The sequence below is a fragment of the Schistosoma mansoni genome, chromosome 2 (genome assembly GCF_000237925.1).
Source record: "Schistosoma mansoni strain Puerto Rico chromosome 2, complete genome".
Classification (NCBI taxonomy): Eukaryota; Metazoa; Platyhelminthes; class Trematoda; order Strigeidida; family Schistosomatidae; genus Schistosoma; species Schistosoma mansoni.
The window spans coordinates 28,259,754-28,272,710 of NC_031496.1; the positions used below are offsets into that span (position 1 = coordinate 28,259,754).

The window sequence follows — 12,957 nt, forward strand, 5'->3', positions numbered from 1 at the left end:
TTATACTGTAGTGAACGAAAACACAAGTGGAGACAATCAAATGTATTCGACTACAAATTTACAGGATCTCTTAGTAAAATTTGAGAACCATACTATAAATACTTAATTTGCAAAATATCCATCAATTGCCTGAAACTTTATCAATCCTTCGTTTCCATACCAATCACTTTCTGTTCTTGTTCTCTTCTCTTAGATCTTCACAACCATCTGTCGCCGGGCATTTCACTTTCGGTTGGTGATACATACTACTTACATCTGTCGACATCAGTAGCATACAGCACAATACTTCATAAATGACATCACGAGCAAAGAACTCATACTCATTTTTAAATATCTCGAAACTAATCCAATGCTACTCAACTCGTTAAGTGAGTTTAATACAAGAACGAATGCTCCTGGCAAAAGTACAGGGTAAATGAACTTTTTATATTAAAAAAAGAGATACAAAACAAGTTAGTCATAAAAAAACGAACACCAAATAGAGAAAAACTAAACTACGAAGTACACTATGAACAATGTGAATTTCAGTTTGCTTCTTTTTTTATGAAATTGGTTAACCTTGTAAACATTGATTTTTGATCCTCTCTTAAATGTTTCATTTCATTTGCAATTAATAACGCCACATTACGTCCACCGATTATAGCCATTTCCATACATGAAGCAGTTGATTCAATTGCATTTGGATAGTAAACTCTTGATGCCAATTTGAACTGACCCAAGTCAGTATATGGATCATTCTACGATAATTGCAAAATAACATATGAAAATGATACAATTAGTGTAGAATTTGTTGATTTTTAAGTGTTTATAATTTTTTACTTAATCACACTGAAACTATCAATGATGGGAGCACTGACAAGTAGGTGGACAATAACCATGTTAAACATCACACAAAACCTATACATACTTTTAAACTAATCAGATAATCATTAAGTAGCATAGGATATTAACAGATATATTTCATGATATCATGATTATCAGAATTCAGACATTAATAAAATATAGGCTTTTTACGCTGCTCCATTATGAATAGCATTTTAACAATGATCGAGATGTGATAGAGCCTGTTCGTATTAGAATAAGCTCAATAATACAGTGCTATCGTAACCAATGGTTGGAGATTCTGGGTGACATGCCTCAGAAACGATCACAATGGTGTAGGTTTATACACTCTCTGTCTTCCCTTAACCAAGAGATTAAAATTAATTCATACCTTTCTTTCTACGAACTAGTTCTGTCCTCCTGTATTATATCCTTATATGCATATATGTGCCTGGTCCTATGATGTAGTCGACTGACAACAATACCGTAATTGGCAAGTACACTTACCATGTACTGAATCTCTACATCAAGATACAACAAAACATATCCGAAGTTTCGTTTGTATTCTCATCCCTTTCTAAATGCTGAAACATTTAATTCATATTGTGTTTTCAAAATATTTATCTATACGTGGAAAACGCATATTTAGAGATATAGAGATCATGACGGGTCACTAATCAAGTGAAACGACAGAGATAAGCACCTTAGTCTCTTAATGTGTTGGTTTCTGCATATGGCTTCAAGTTACAGTGCAATTATGAGCGCTAGTAATACTATCGAGTCACTCAAACCGAAGTAGGTGGAACAGGTTTCAGACCAGATATGTAGTAGTTGAATGTACAACGTCTTAACGGATGAGGTACTGCTCTTGATTTCAAAATGAGTAGTACAAATGGACCAGTTGTAATAGAACAAGGCAAGTGGGAACTTTTACCAATCAACAGTTAGTGTAAGGATGAATCTGCAAGTGCTGCTTGAATGGCATCTGATTTTCGGATCCTTGAATGTACATTAAATGGATTATCCGATGATCTATATTGTTGCTTTTATGAGTAATATAACACTTTTCAATTAGTTATTCATAAGACGGTAGTCAAAGTAACGTAAACGGAAAGAAAATGTACTACATAAAACTGTTACACCGACGGAAACCGAACCGAAAGATATAATCATTAAACGGTCCAACATAGGTGTAATTTAGAACAATTTAGATCGTCGATGCGCACTGCTGAGGAGTCCCATACTAAGACAAAACGGCCGTCCAGTGCCTCCAGGTATTCACTGGTGGTCTAACACTGACCACTTCATGATCTCAGTTAAAAAACTCGACAATCTCCACAATCCAATACTGATAATTTGGAAGTCATACAAAGACTATTTGAAGTATATAACAACCATCAATCATGACACATATTTGAAGAAATATTCTTCACTTTAGATCTTAAACATAATACTGTTACTAGACAAGCAGGTAATACGAAATACATACATATACATATATTGAGTTCACTTACAACAGGATGATATGTTGGATATGCCAGCCAACGTACAACATCAATTTGATTGTGATCGTCATCTGGATATTTTAAAATCAATTTCGACAAAGCAGTCTTTGGGTCTGGTATGTATTTTGGTTCAGAAAATATACTCCAAACACCATCTTTCAAATCTGAGTCTTCCGATTTAAATGGTAAGCGCGTTATAGAACGTACAGGATGTTTTTCATTTGAGTAGTAACTTGAGATTGGGAGAAAAGTTGCCCATTGATTGGGTTTCAGACGTTCTAAAAATTGGAAATATAAAAAAATGTCAACTGATAAGTTAATGAATTAAAGGTTATACACATAAATAAATTAACACGGTATGTGTTGCAAACATCGATGTAATCAATTCTCAAAGCCACGATAGTGATAAATATGAATTACGTAAGTGTAACAAACTGTGACTACTTACTTAACTGTAGATCAAATAAGGAATAATTGATTTGACCAGATAAAAATGTACGACACATCTCATGATACCATAAGCTGGGCAATTTAATATCATGTGAAGTAGAAATATTGGACTCTTGATGTAGTGGTAGTGACAATATGACATAATCGAATAGTCCCTCTTCAGTTTTATTATTATTGGCTAGATCATAGGATAAGCATAATCTGAAGCAAATGTTTAAGGTAAAATCAAAATAATCACATAAAATGTACATGTGTAAGCAAAACAACCAATAAACATTTCTATTAATTTGTTAACAGTTTACATTTCCTCAAAACGTACCTCCGATGTATTATCTTTTCTGGCACCCCTAATACTGTTACTACCTCTACTATTCTGGGGTTTATCATGACAATTTCACCTCACTGTACTAATGGGTATTGGTAACTTGAAATGATGTACATATGTGCCAGATTCTAGATGGTGTTTGACTAACTAACTGATCGATCTCATTTCGAAGACTAGAGAGAACCACAAGCCGCTGGATAGCTTTTTCAAACTAGAATGGGAATTTTCAGAAGTGTGTACCTACGACCTCACTTGGGATTGAACCCAAGACCTTCAGGTTTCGCGGAGAACGCCTAGCCATTAGAACCACTGGGTCGGTTTCCAACGATACAATCTTAACATTATTTAATTTTCGATAAACAGCAGAAGTCATCCAATGCCACTCTATTGGTGACAAACATTTCACTTCCGACATGAATAAACTCCACCGGCCACAACTTCTCATTAGAACTTCAAGAACTTCCTGTAGTAACTCAATAGTAAGCTTGGCTATTATAGTTTATTTCAATAGTTTAGATCATGAGTCAATTGAAGCTAGACCACCATGGAAAACCTGGAAGCACTGGACGCCCAACTCGTCCTATTGTGGGACTCCTCAGCAGTGCGCATCCACTATATATATTACTTATGTGGACCTAAGTAACCCACACTACAGTACTACTTCGTAGTGACGATCGTAGGTTGCTATTAAAATAATCTGATTGAGCGATTGTGAGCTAAAATACTTCACACTGAAGTCCTACTATGTTGGAAAGAGAACAAACGGGTTACTCGTACTAAGATTTCAAGTTTATACCTCATCGATCGAACAGTTTTCCCTAGAATTCAAATTTTTTATGACAAAACATCTTCTAGACAGTTATTGAAGTGCAGCAGGTTTTTTCCGTAGTTTTACTTCACAACATTCTTCCATGCATGGTAAACTGAATTAAAAGACTACATTTTAGTCAAACAGTTGGATTTATAGACGAGTCAACTTTTATTGAAAACTTGACTGGCTTTAACTCGATATACAGTTTTATTGGAGTATTATTATTTAGTAGCACAACAGTGACTATTTTAATGGCGAAAAAAAATTCTTTAGAAACACTGAATTACCTATCATTATCGGTTCGTGTAATCTTCTTTACTGTAGCGTGTATAAACTCTTTTGGAGCACCAGAAGGATTGCCGGCCAATGCAACTTCAACTAACTTTTGTGGGATTTGTTCAGCTCCATTCTCGATAGTGAATACATCAGATACTGTACAGGCTGAAGAAATCACTCCTACAAATGATCAACAATACAAAATGATCAAGATTATCTCAATGTCTTGCTTTAATATTACATTATCTACAAATAAACAATGAAAGTGAACAATATAATTGATAACTTGAAAAAATACAGATAACACACTACGGTGTATCCTACCTATGTTGACAAATATAAGTACTATGTAATGCCAATCACAAGTGGAATCCCTGGCAGAAGGCTAAGATCGAATTGAGAAAAACACGAATGTAAACAGAGAGTAATTGTAATAAAAACGGAAATGAAGGAATGATGAAGTTTGTAAAAGAGAACTGATGGAAGATGTGCAAATTGTGTACATAATGTATAAACTCTATGTTTTACGAAAACACTGTCATTTTGTATTAAACGATAAATTGGTATTCTCCACCTGCACTCTTCATTCACTATATTTAGTGTCGCCGCCAGGAAAACATGCACCACAGCCCCAGTAGACGAAAAATAATGCTGACATTGAATTACGCGAACTTGGATTGTACCGTCTAAAATCGAGTCGTGTTCGCACGTCGAGCTTACCACTTTAGTGGCCCAGGATCTGACTCCAGGTAAATCGTTTATGATTGTTATCGAATGATTGCTGTCAAAATCTACATCCTGGCTACCGTCGTATATAATCATCGGCTGAAATCGCGTTAGTGAATAACGGAATGAAATAAGTCAAATACGAGGATAAAGTTTGAATGCGTATATTTCATACTATCGTTGATCTGAAGAGACAATCACGAAGAAGGAACGAAGGAAGCGAAGAGGAGAGAGAGAAGCGAAACTAAATGACGCGCGGTGGAGAAGGCGAGTGAGCTAACTCAATTTCGCCAAGTGTGAATCGATATTTATGGTCGAACAAAAATAAGTTACAGATATGTGATGAATAGGATAAGAAGGGCACACACATACGCTCATACAAAAACAGTAAAAGTTGATAAGCAGATAACTGACAAGGTTAAAATGTAACTCAAGAATGAATGAACTGGTCTACCCGAAAGCTAGAATAAGCTGTGTGGGCTTAACATAGCAGCCGACACCACAAGGTTGAAGAAATGCACTAATTCAACGAAGTCCATATTATGAATTGACGAAACGCTTATAATATAACCATCTATTAATTTATTGATATGTTGTGATTTGTACGTTCACCTTATTACTACCAGTGTGTCGAGAAAAAGCAACTGCGATACAACAGGACTTTAATCACAATTGATCGATCACTGGGTGGTGATCAATCTCATGCATGTCAAGTCCTTCTTAGTGCTGATCGAATGCTATCGATCAAGTTGCAATGCAGCCACCAGACTAGGTGGCTCGACACTGCGTGCACTATATATATTGAGGTAAGATGGTGGTTGGAGGTGGTCAACAGGACTTTATGACTAACTTGAAAAGTTTCATAATGAATTACGAAGATACTCGTGAATTACTGCCGAGTAAAATATTCCATAATATAATCTCTCTTCAATACTCAATTTAGACATGAAACGCAAAACCAGACGTTTTTGTACAAAGGGTTAAACAAAAATATAGTTGATTTTTTTAAAACAACGAACTGAAAGTAAGTTCCGATTATAAATAACTTCGTGGACTGATGCTATGTTTTTGGTTTGGCGGACGCTAGCTTCCTTCCAACCTGCCTCTACACTGGACAACATTGACCATCGAGGTAAGCAATGGTTGAGAATATGCAACAAATATCCCAAATACCTCAATTGATGAACATTTACTACCTCATCAATCGATTTCCCATCTTTACGTAGTACTCTATTCCTAACCCAAACATTGCTTACTATTTGGTCCCAAAATACACGAGCAATGCAGCGTAGACACCTAGAATCGAATACCAGTAACCTATGAATATTCTCTGCTCTTAATGACCATGCTTCATATCCATTAAGTTCATGAAATGGATTGAATAACTACACATAATAGGTAAAAGTACAAAATTGATGGTAAGTTGACAGGCATACTTAGGAGTGAAAAACAGTCGTTTTAATCAATAGTTCAACATAAGAATTAGGTCAAGCATGAATAAATGGACACTAAAGTGATAATTACAAGAAAAATTTAAAACACTACATAGTAAACAGTGTGTAAATAGTCAGATAGTCGAGAGTATAAAGGAAAGGATATCAAAGTAAAATTTGAATAATAACAGATTTAGAAAATGAATGAATTCTATATTAACTCACCGACAAACGCATGAGCATCTGCTGAATTCTGACAATAATTACTCGAAAGTATTCCAAACCCTAATTCATTTATATAATTCTCGTTTAATCCAATTTCTTTACGCATCCATTCAGCATAAGTACACTTTGTCATTTCAGGAAAATGTTTAGATAATTTTTCTAACAGTAAACCGGGAGAAGCGAAACATTCACCACGTTGTTGCAAAGCATAAATGCTATAAATAAATAATTACCAAGATATAATTAGAATCACTTACATTTATGAGATACAGATGGTTATTCCTTAGAAACAAAATGCAAATCAAGTGTAATCATGTGCACGTACTGTCAGATCAGATATCTGATCGATCTCCCTGTATATCACCAACATAAGCGTATTTTATTGAGCACTTCGATAAAATAATATTACAAACCAAATGAAGCCTGATACACTCCGCGGAAAAGCATAAGCTGCCCACCAGAAGTCCCCAACAAACTCTGTTCAGAGCAGTCCTTCCTAGGTGTTTCCATTTGCTATTCCTTCCTATGATGTCTGCTTCGAATTCACGACGAAATCTGTTCCTTGCACCTCCTCCTCCTTCCCTTTTACCTTCAAAATTTCAAGTTAGTGCTTGCCTCATTATGCAGTTTAATGATTTCCACAATATACTTCACATCAAACTCCAGTGTCTCTCTCTAATTTCCTCTTCATCTGGAAGCTGCTTTGTTCTTTCCCACAGTAGGCTGTTACTGGTGGTATCCAACCAACTGACATCCAGTATCTTCCGTAAATAACAGCTTATAAATACCTGTACTTTCTTGATGATGTTTGTAGACCTTCCTCAAGTTTCGGCTCCGTACAATAAAACTATCTGACTTAGATGTTGACTGACAATTGTTTTGAGTTTCATATATTCTTCATTCGTAAGAATGAAGAACATCTGCATCAGATCCTCCTTCTTTACCGATTATACAACCAATGTATGTAAAACTCCCCACCTCTTCCAGAGCTTCTCCATCAGGTGTGATTAGGTTGGTGTTCCGTGTGTTGTTTTTCAGAATCTTGCCATTTGCCTTGTGTATATTGATGCCTACTACTATGGAGGTTATCGCTACATTGGTTGTCTTCACCTGCATTTGTTGCTTTGTCTGAGTTAGAAGAGCTAGGTAAATTATCTGAGGAGTCCGAATCGTCTAGTTGCACACAAGCTGTCCCCAGATATGTGCAGGTCTCTATAATCCACTCAACTAACAAAAGAAAGAGAAAGAACGAGAGTAAGCATTATTGTCTTACATCGGTCTTCAATTCCAAACCGCCTCTCAGCTGGACTCCATGCACAACTTTCCACTGTAATACGTCGTATGAATACCGTATAATGTTCACAATCTTCTCAGGTACACAATAGTTCAAAAGAAAGCTCCATAAGGTTCTCCTATCCACATTATCTAAACTATTTCTCATAGTAAACGAGGTTCATGTACAGTGAGGAATTAATTTCAATTGATTACTCAACAATGATCCGTAGTGTTGCGATTTCGTCAGTACACGATTGAACCTTACGAAACTCAGTCTATCGATATGGAAGTTGAGCGTCTACTGAATAATCTCCAATCCGGTTCAACAACATTCTGTTGAAAACTTTTCCTGGTTCTTATAGTAGGGTGATGCCTCTGTAGGTGAGTTCTCACACTTGCTCAGATCTCTTTTCTTTGGTATCTTCATGAAGTATCCTTCTTTCCAGTCAGTTGGTGGCGTCTGTTTCTTCTCCCAAATCCTTTTGAATAGTATGTGGAGCACCTTTGCAGTTACCTCTATGTCTGATTTCCGTGTGTCAATTGGTTTGCTGTCTAGTCCTGCTGCTTTCCCATTCTTCGTTTGTCTGATGGTCATCCTCATTTCTTCGATTGTTGATAGGTTGACACCTATAGGAAGGTCAGTAGGTTCTGTTTCGATGTGTGGTGGATTCAGTGGGGTTGGTCTATTCAAGAGTTCTTCAAAGTGCTCTACCCACCTGTCCCACTGTTCTTCAACCTCACTGTTTGTCTTGGCTTCTGTGTTCTTGACTAGTCTCTACGGTTTACCTGTTAGCTTCTTTGTCGTATCATATAGTTGTCTCAGATTGCCTTCTGTTGCAGCTTTCTCCACTGTCATTGCTAGGTCTTTCACGTATTTCAACTTGTCACTTCTAGTATCTATCTTCACTCACTTGTTTGCTTCTGTGTATTCGGTCTGTGCGTCGGCTTTCTCTACTCTTCTTCGACTGTTGTTAATTGAAGTTTTCTTGTTTGCTTTTTCTTGAATTTTACTCAATAATTCGATAGAGATCCATTCTCCGCTGTCATTGCTAGGTCTTCCAGCTTAGAAAGGATCATATGATGTTATGTGATTAACATATAGATTATTACAGACAGACAGACATCATCAACAGAAAGCCTGGGAGAGATATCTGTCGAATTAAGTTTCCGTTCTGGATTAGCACGACAAGATAAAGATCACAAGAGGTCTAAATAATGTAGAAGCAATAATAAGAAAACTAAGTCTTCGGAATATGGTTATCACAGAAACATGCAAAAAGACTAACTGGAATTTCGAAATTTATAAAATACACAGGATAATACAAATGATGAAATAAATAATTGAGCGAAAGCGGAATAATAAGATCTTTTAAATTAGGAGGAAGATTTCACTTCATTATAGACAATGTAGGTCCTGGTCATATCCCACATTAACACTTAGACAAAATAAGAAAAATGAAAATTATGGACAGGTAAGCAATCACAAAAATAATATCCATCATAGTGAAAGCCAATCATGAGAGATGAAATTTAGAAAGAATGGTTAAGACTAAAGAATGAAAAACATAGAACGGTAAAAGTCCAGGATTTCAAGGAACACAGAAAAGACAGCAACTGCGCTAAATCAATCGCCTGAAGTTCACTTAGCTAAACATCAAATAACATTTTTTAAAAATCTATAATATGATGTAATACTGATTGATTAGACGAATCCAGGTCGCATGCCACTACGATGCCAGAACAGATGAGAAATGAAAATACGGGTTAGTTATTGCGAGTAAGCGAAATACGCCCCAACTCAAACTTACTGTGTATATCACTGCATAGATAGGTCCATATATATAATTCATAAACATATTTATTCAATCTGTAGCAAAAAACGTTCCGACATGTTCTTAATCTTGTTAGCCTGCATACCAAGTTGCATTTCATACGTCATAATGGGTATGGTCGTGACTTGAGTGTACAGTGTACCACAGTGTATATAATGCGAACACACAAAATGAAGTACACTTGACATATTAAATGTCTATAGAACAAGTGTTCTTATAGCCCAATGTTAAACATTCAACAACGAACCATTAAATCACAGTTTTCAACTTTACTCCAGGTACTTTGATGTAAGTAAATCAGTAGTATTTTCAACCTTATTTTCTCTCTGTGTTCGATCATCGTTGTCTCTGAAGGATTGCTGACATCCAGTGGCCACACCATGTTAGCTATACAGAGGTTCGGCATCCTATGTTCGGGCGCAAAGACAATAATTCAATTGGTGTCGCCATCTTGAAACACTGACTTCGGTGGCTCGCACATGTTTTACGAATGTCGTCCCAGAGAATTTCTCGTTGTGCATTATTTGCCGACTCTGGGACTGGTTGGAAAAAGCGGAGAGGTGGTCAGTGTATGACATGGTGTCGTGGTATGAAAGAAAGCTGCAAACGGCTAGCTTCTGTCGGTCCTTCACGACTCCCTGGCTGGGGTCCAAGAGATGGTGCAACACAGTGGCTAGAGACGTTATCACATATGGCTCAGAATAGAAGCCAGTGGCGATCCTGCTGTAACCTTCTTTTAATTTCTCCATAAAGAGTGGTTATAACTTTCTTAACTGAAAGAGTCTTCTGGTTGTACATTTCAGTTCCCCCCATCATTACTCTTCTCCTTTTTTCTTCTTTTTTTTATTTTATATGTACGCATCTTCCTCCTTTCTCTTCCCATTCTCATTGTTTTGTGTGGCGCATATGTATCTGGTGCCCCTTTGTACCGATATGTATGTGTTTAAATAAATAAATAAACTTATTCAATAAACATAACTCAAATTTTAATGCACACATCGATAAGTGGATTACAGTAATCATAACGAGTCAACATTTAATTAGGTATATATGTGAAGCATATCTCATCCTTAATACTACATAAGTTAACGAACTTGTCGTAAAATTTATCATTTAAACTTCCTTACTGTGTGAACTCTCGAATTCTAGCCATTAGATAAAGCCTAGCACGAAGCAAGCTGAAGCCGTAACGCCATAATAAATGAACCGGGGTTAGAAGTGTTGTCTGATCAGTAACATTTGAAAATACTGGTTTATAACCTTCTTCAAAAAGAAGTAAGCGTTGATCAGCATTTCTTAAAGGAACCATAGGTATTTCTATAAGGCAAAAACATAAAACGTATTGATACAAGCATCAAAACCATTATCTACGTAGAAAAATAAACACTAAAAAGTTTCAGACTTTTGTTCCCAATAATTAATCCAATGAAGTTAGATCAACATTAGAATAGAAATTGAATTTCACCTGATTTGACAACAAATTTTAGGAAGAAAGTTTGAAAATAAGATCACTGAAAATGTGGTCAATAAAGCAACTCTAACTTTTGTTAATCTGAACATGACAGCGATTAGTCCTATTTATGAAACATATAGCTGAAATAAATGAGTATACCCGTACATTAGCAAAATAAATGGTATACAAAGTAGGGATTTCTTAAATCGTTACTGTACGAGATGTATGCTTTAAATGTACTACTTGGACATGATACTGAATGAGAAAATTAAGAGGTAGATAAAGTTTGAAAAATACGAGTGATTTTGGGAAACGTACAATTCATAATCATTAATTTGTAATTTTACATATCTAGTAATCAGAATATCGGAAGAAATTATATATGTAAACTCATCTTAAATGAAGGTCTAAAGTTATATACTAAATGCAGTATTGTTTTCACCGTCAAAAGGATACACTATTGGTATAGCGAAGACTTCACTCTCGATAAAAAATGTTGTGATGTGCGGTGTTCAAAAGTTGATATTGATTCACAATCTTCATATAAACAAGCCTAACTAACTACTGAGGAGAAATAAAACCCATTTCTTGACTAATCACATGCACTTATCATTTGTCCGATGTCTGATTGGCACAATGTAATAAAAAAAACTACCAAGTAGAACAGTGTGGAAGTTAAGAATTAGGAACTTTATAAATCTGATAAATATTGCTGTTTGAAAACAAAAGATTTATTTTAGCGACTTGATCGTAAATCCAATTACCTTGTTAAAAGATAAAGTTCACAAAATATTCAGGAAATATACAAACTGACTTACTGAATTGATTTGCAAACGAATACATGTAATAATTACTAGAATGAATAGCGCTAGCTCCAGATTCGCAAGTTTCTCCACAAAAAGGCACCGTTTTGATACGACCACCGATTCGTCCGGATTTCTCAAAAAGGGTAATAGAAACTTTGTTGCCGAAAATTTGTCGTAAAAAATAAGCCGAACTTGCTCCACCTATTCCCCCACCAACAACGGCTAAAAACAAACAGCAGTAAGGAAAATTGTTACCCATTTAAACGATAAATTGAAACAATATACATTATTAAATTCACTTAGTATTGTTTGTTTGAATCTTCTCATCGATGTGTTAGGACTGCAACTGGTCGGTCTCTAATTGGCATATGTGCATACTGTGTGTATTGCCTCGATATAGCCTTGATTCACAAGCATGATAAGCAAAGATGGATAGTGGTTAGCAGTGGAATCCAGGACGCTGCCGTACAAGAAGGTTGTCTGTCCCATCTGAGCCAGTGTATATGGCGGATACTCCAATAAACGAATCTTCAACGATTTATATGACAAAAGAAAATTTTGCTTTGCATATTCGTCATTCGGCAGCATTAACTTTCGTACTGGTCACATACGTCACAGCTGCATTTGAGAATCTAATAGAGTCATCATTTTTACATAGGGAATGAAGAAATCAAGGTGTTAACAAATCATTTCGAAGACATTTAGATCAGGAGACCAGAAAAACGTAATGATTTCAGTGAACCAATTTTCAAAATTACACTATAGAATATCTACAATACTGTTGTGGAAAGACCTTCTTAAGACGGAAAATGCAGTGGAGGGGTTGTGTAGTGGCTTTAGTTAACTTATTGGCACCGCTCATCTAGGTGTATGGAAATCGATTAATGCTCTGAAGGAATAGATTCTAAATCAATTGAAAATCGAACAATATGTTGCAGGAATCCACCCAGCACCTAAAAAAAAATGTAAAGAGGTATCAGTGCGTACCAAACTGGGTCGTAAATTATGAAAACGGATC

At 35.9% G+C, this 12,957-nt stretch overlaps 1 protein-coding gene across 1 annotated transcript in view; it reads right to left on the reverse strand.

Annotated features, from left to right (window-relative positions):
* Window positions 1-453: 453 nt before the first annotated feature.
* Smp_125500 (hypothetical protein) overlaps window positions 454-12,957 on the reverse strand; it is a 24,308-nt gene continuing 11,804 nt past the window's right edge. Inside the window, exons 2-8 of the mRNA XM_018796290.1 lie at window positions 11,952-12,161; window positions 10,808-10,997; window positions 6,574-6,788; window positions 4,201-4,369; window positions 2,776-2,978; window positions 2,337-2,605; window positions 454-737 (exon numbers count right to left, since the gene is read on the reverse strand). Of these exons, the coding sequence (XP_018650517.1) occupies window positions 525-737; window positions 2,337-2,605; window positions 2,776-2,978; window positions 4,201-4,369; window positions 6,574-6,788; window positions 10,808-10,997; window positions 11,952-12,161 (1,469 nt within the window). The 3' untranslated portion in view covers window positions 454-524. The remainder of the gene's footprint in view (window positions 738-2,336; window positions 2,606-2,775; window positions 2,979-4,200; window positions 4,370-6,573; window positions 6,789-10,807; window positions 10,998-11,951; window positions 12,162-12,957) is intronic.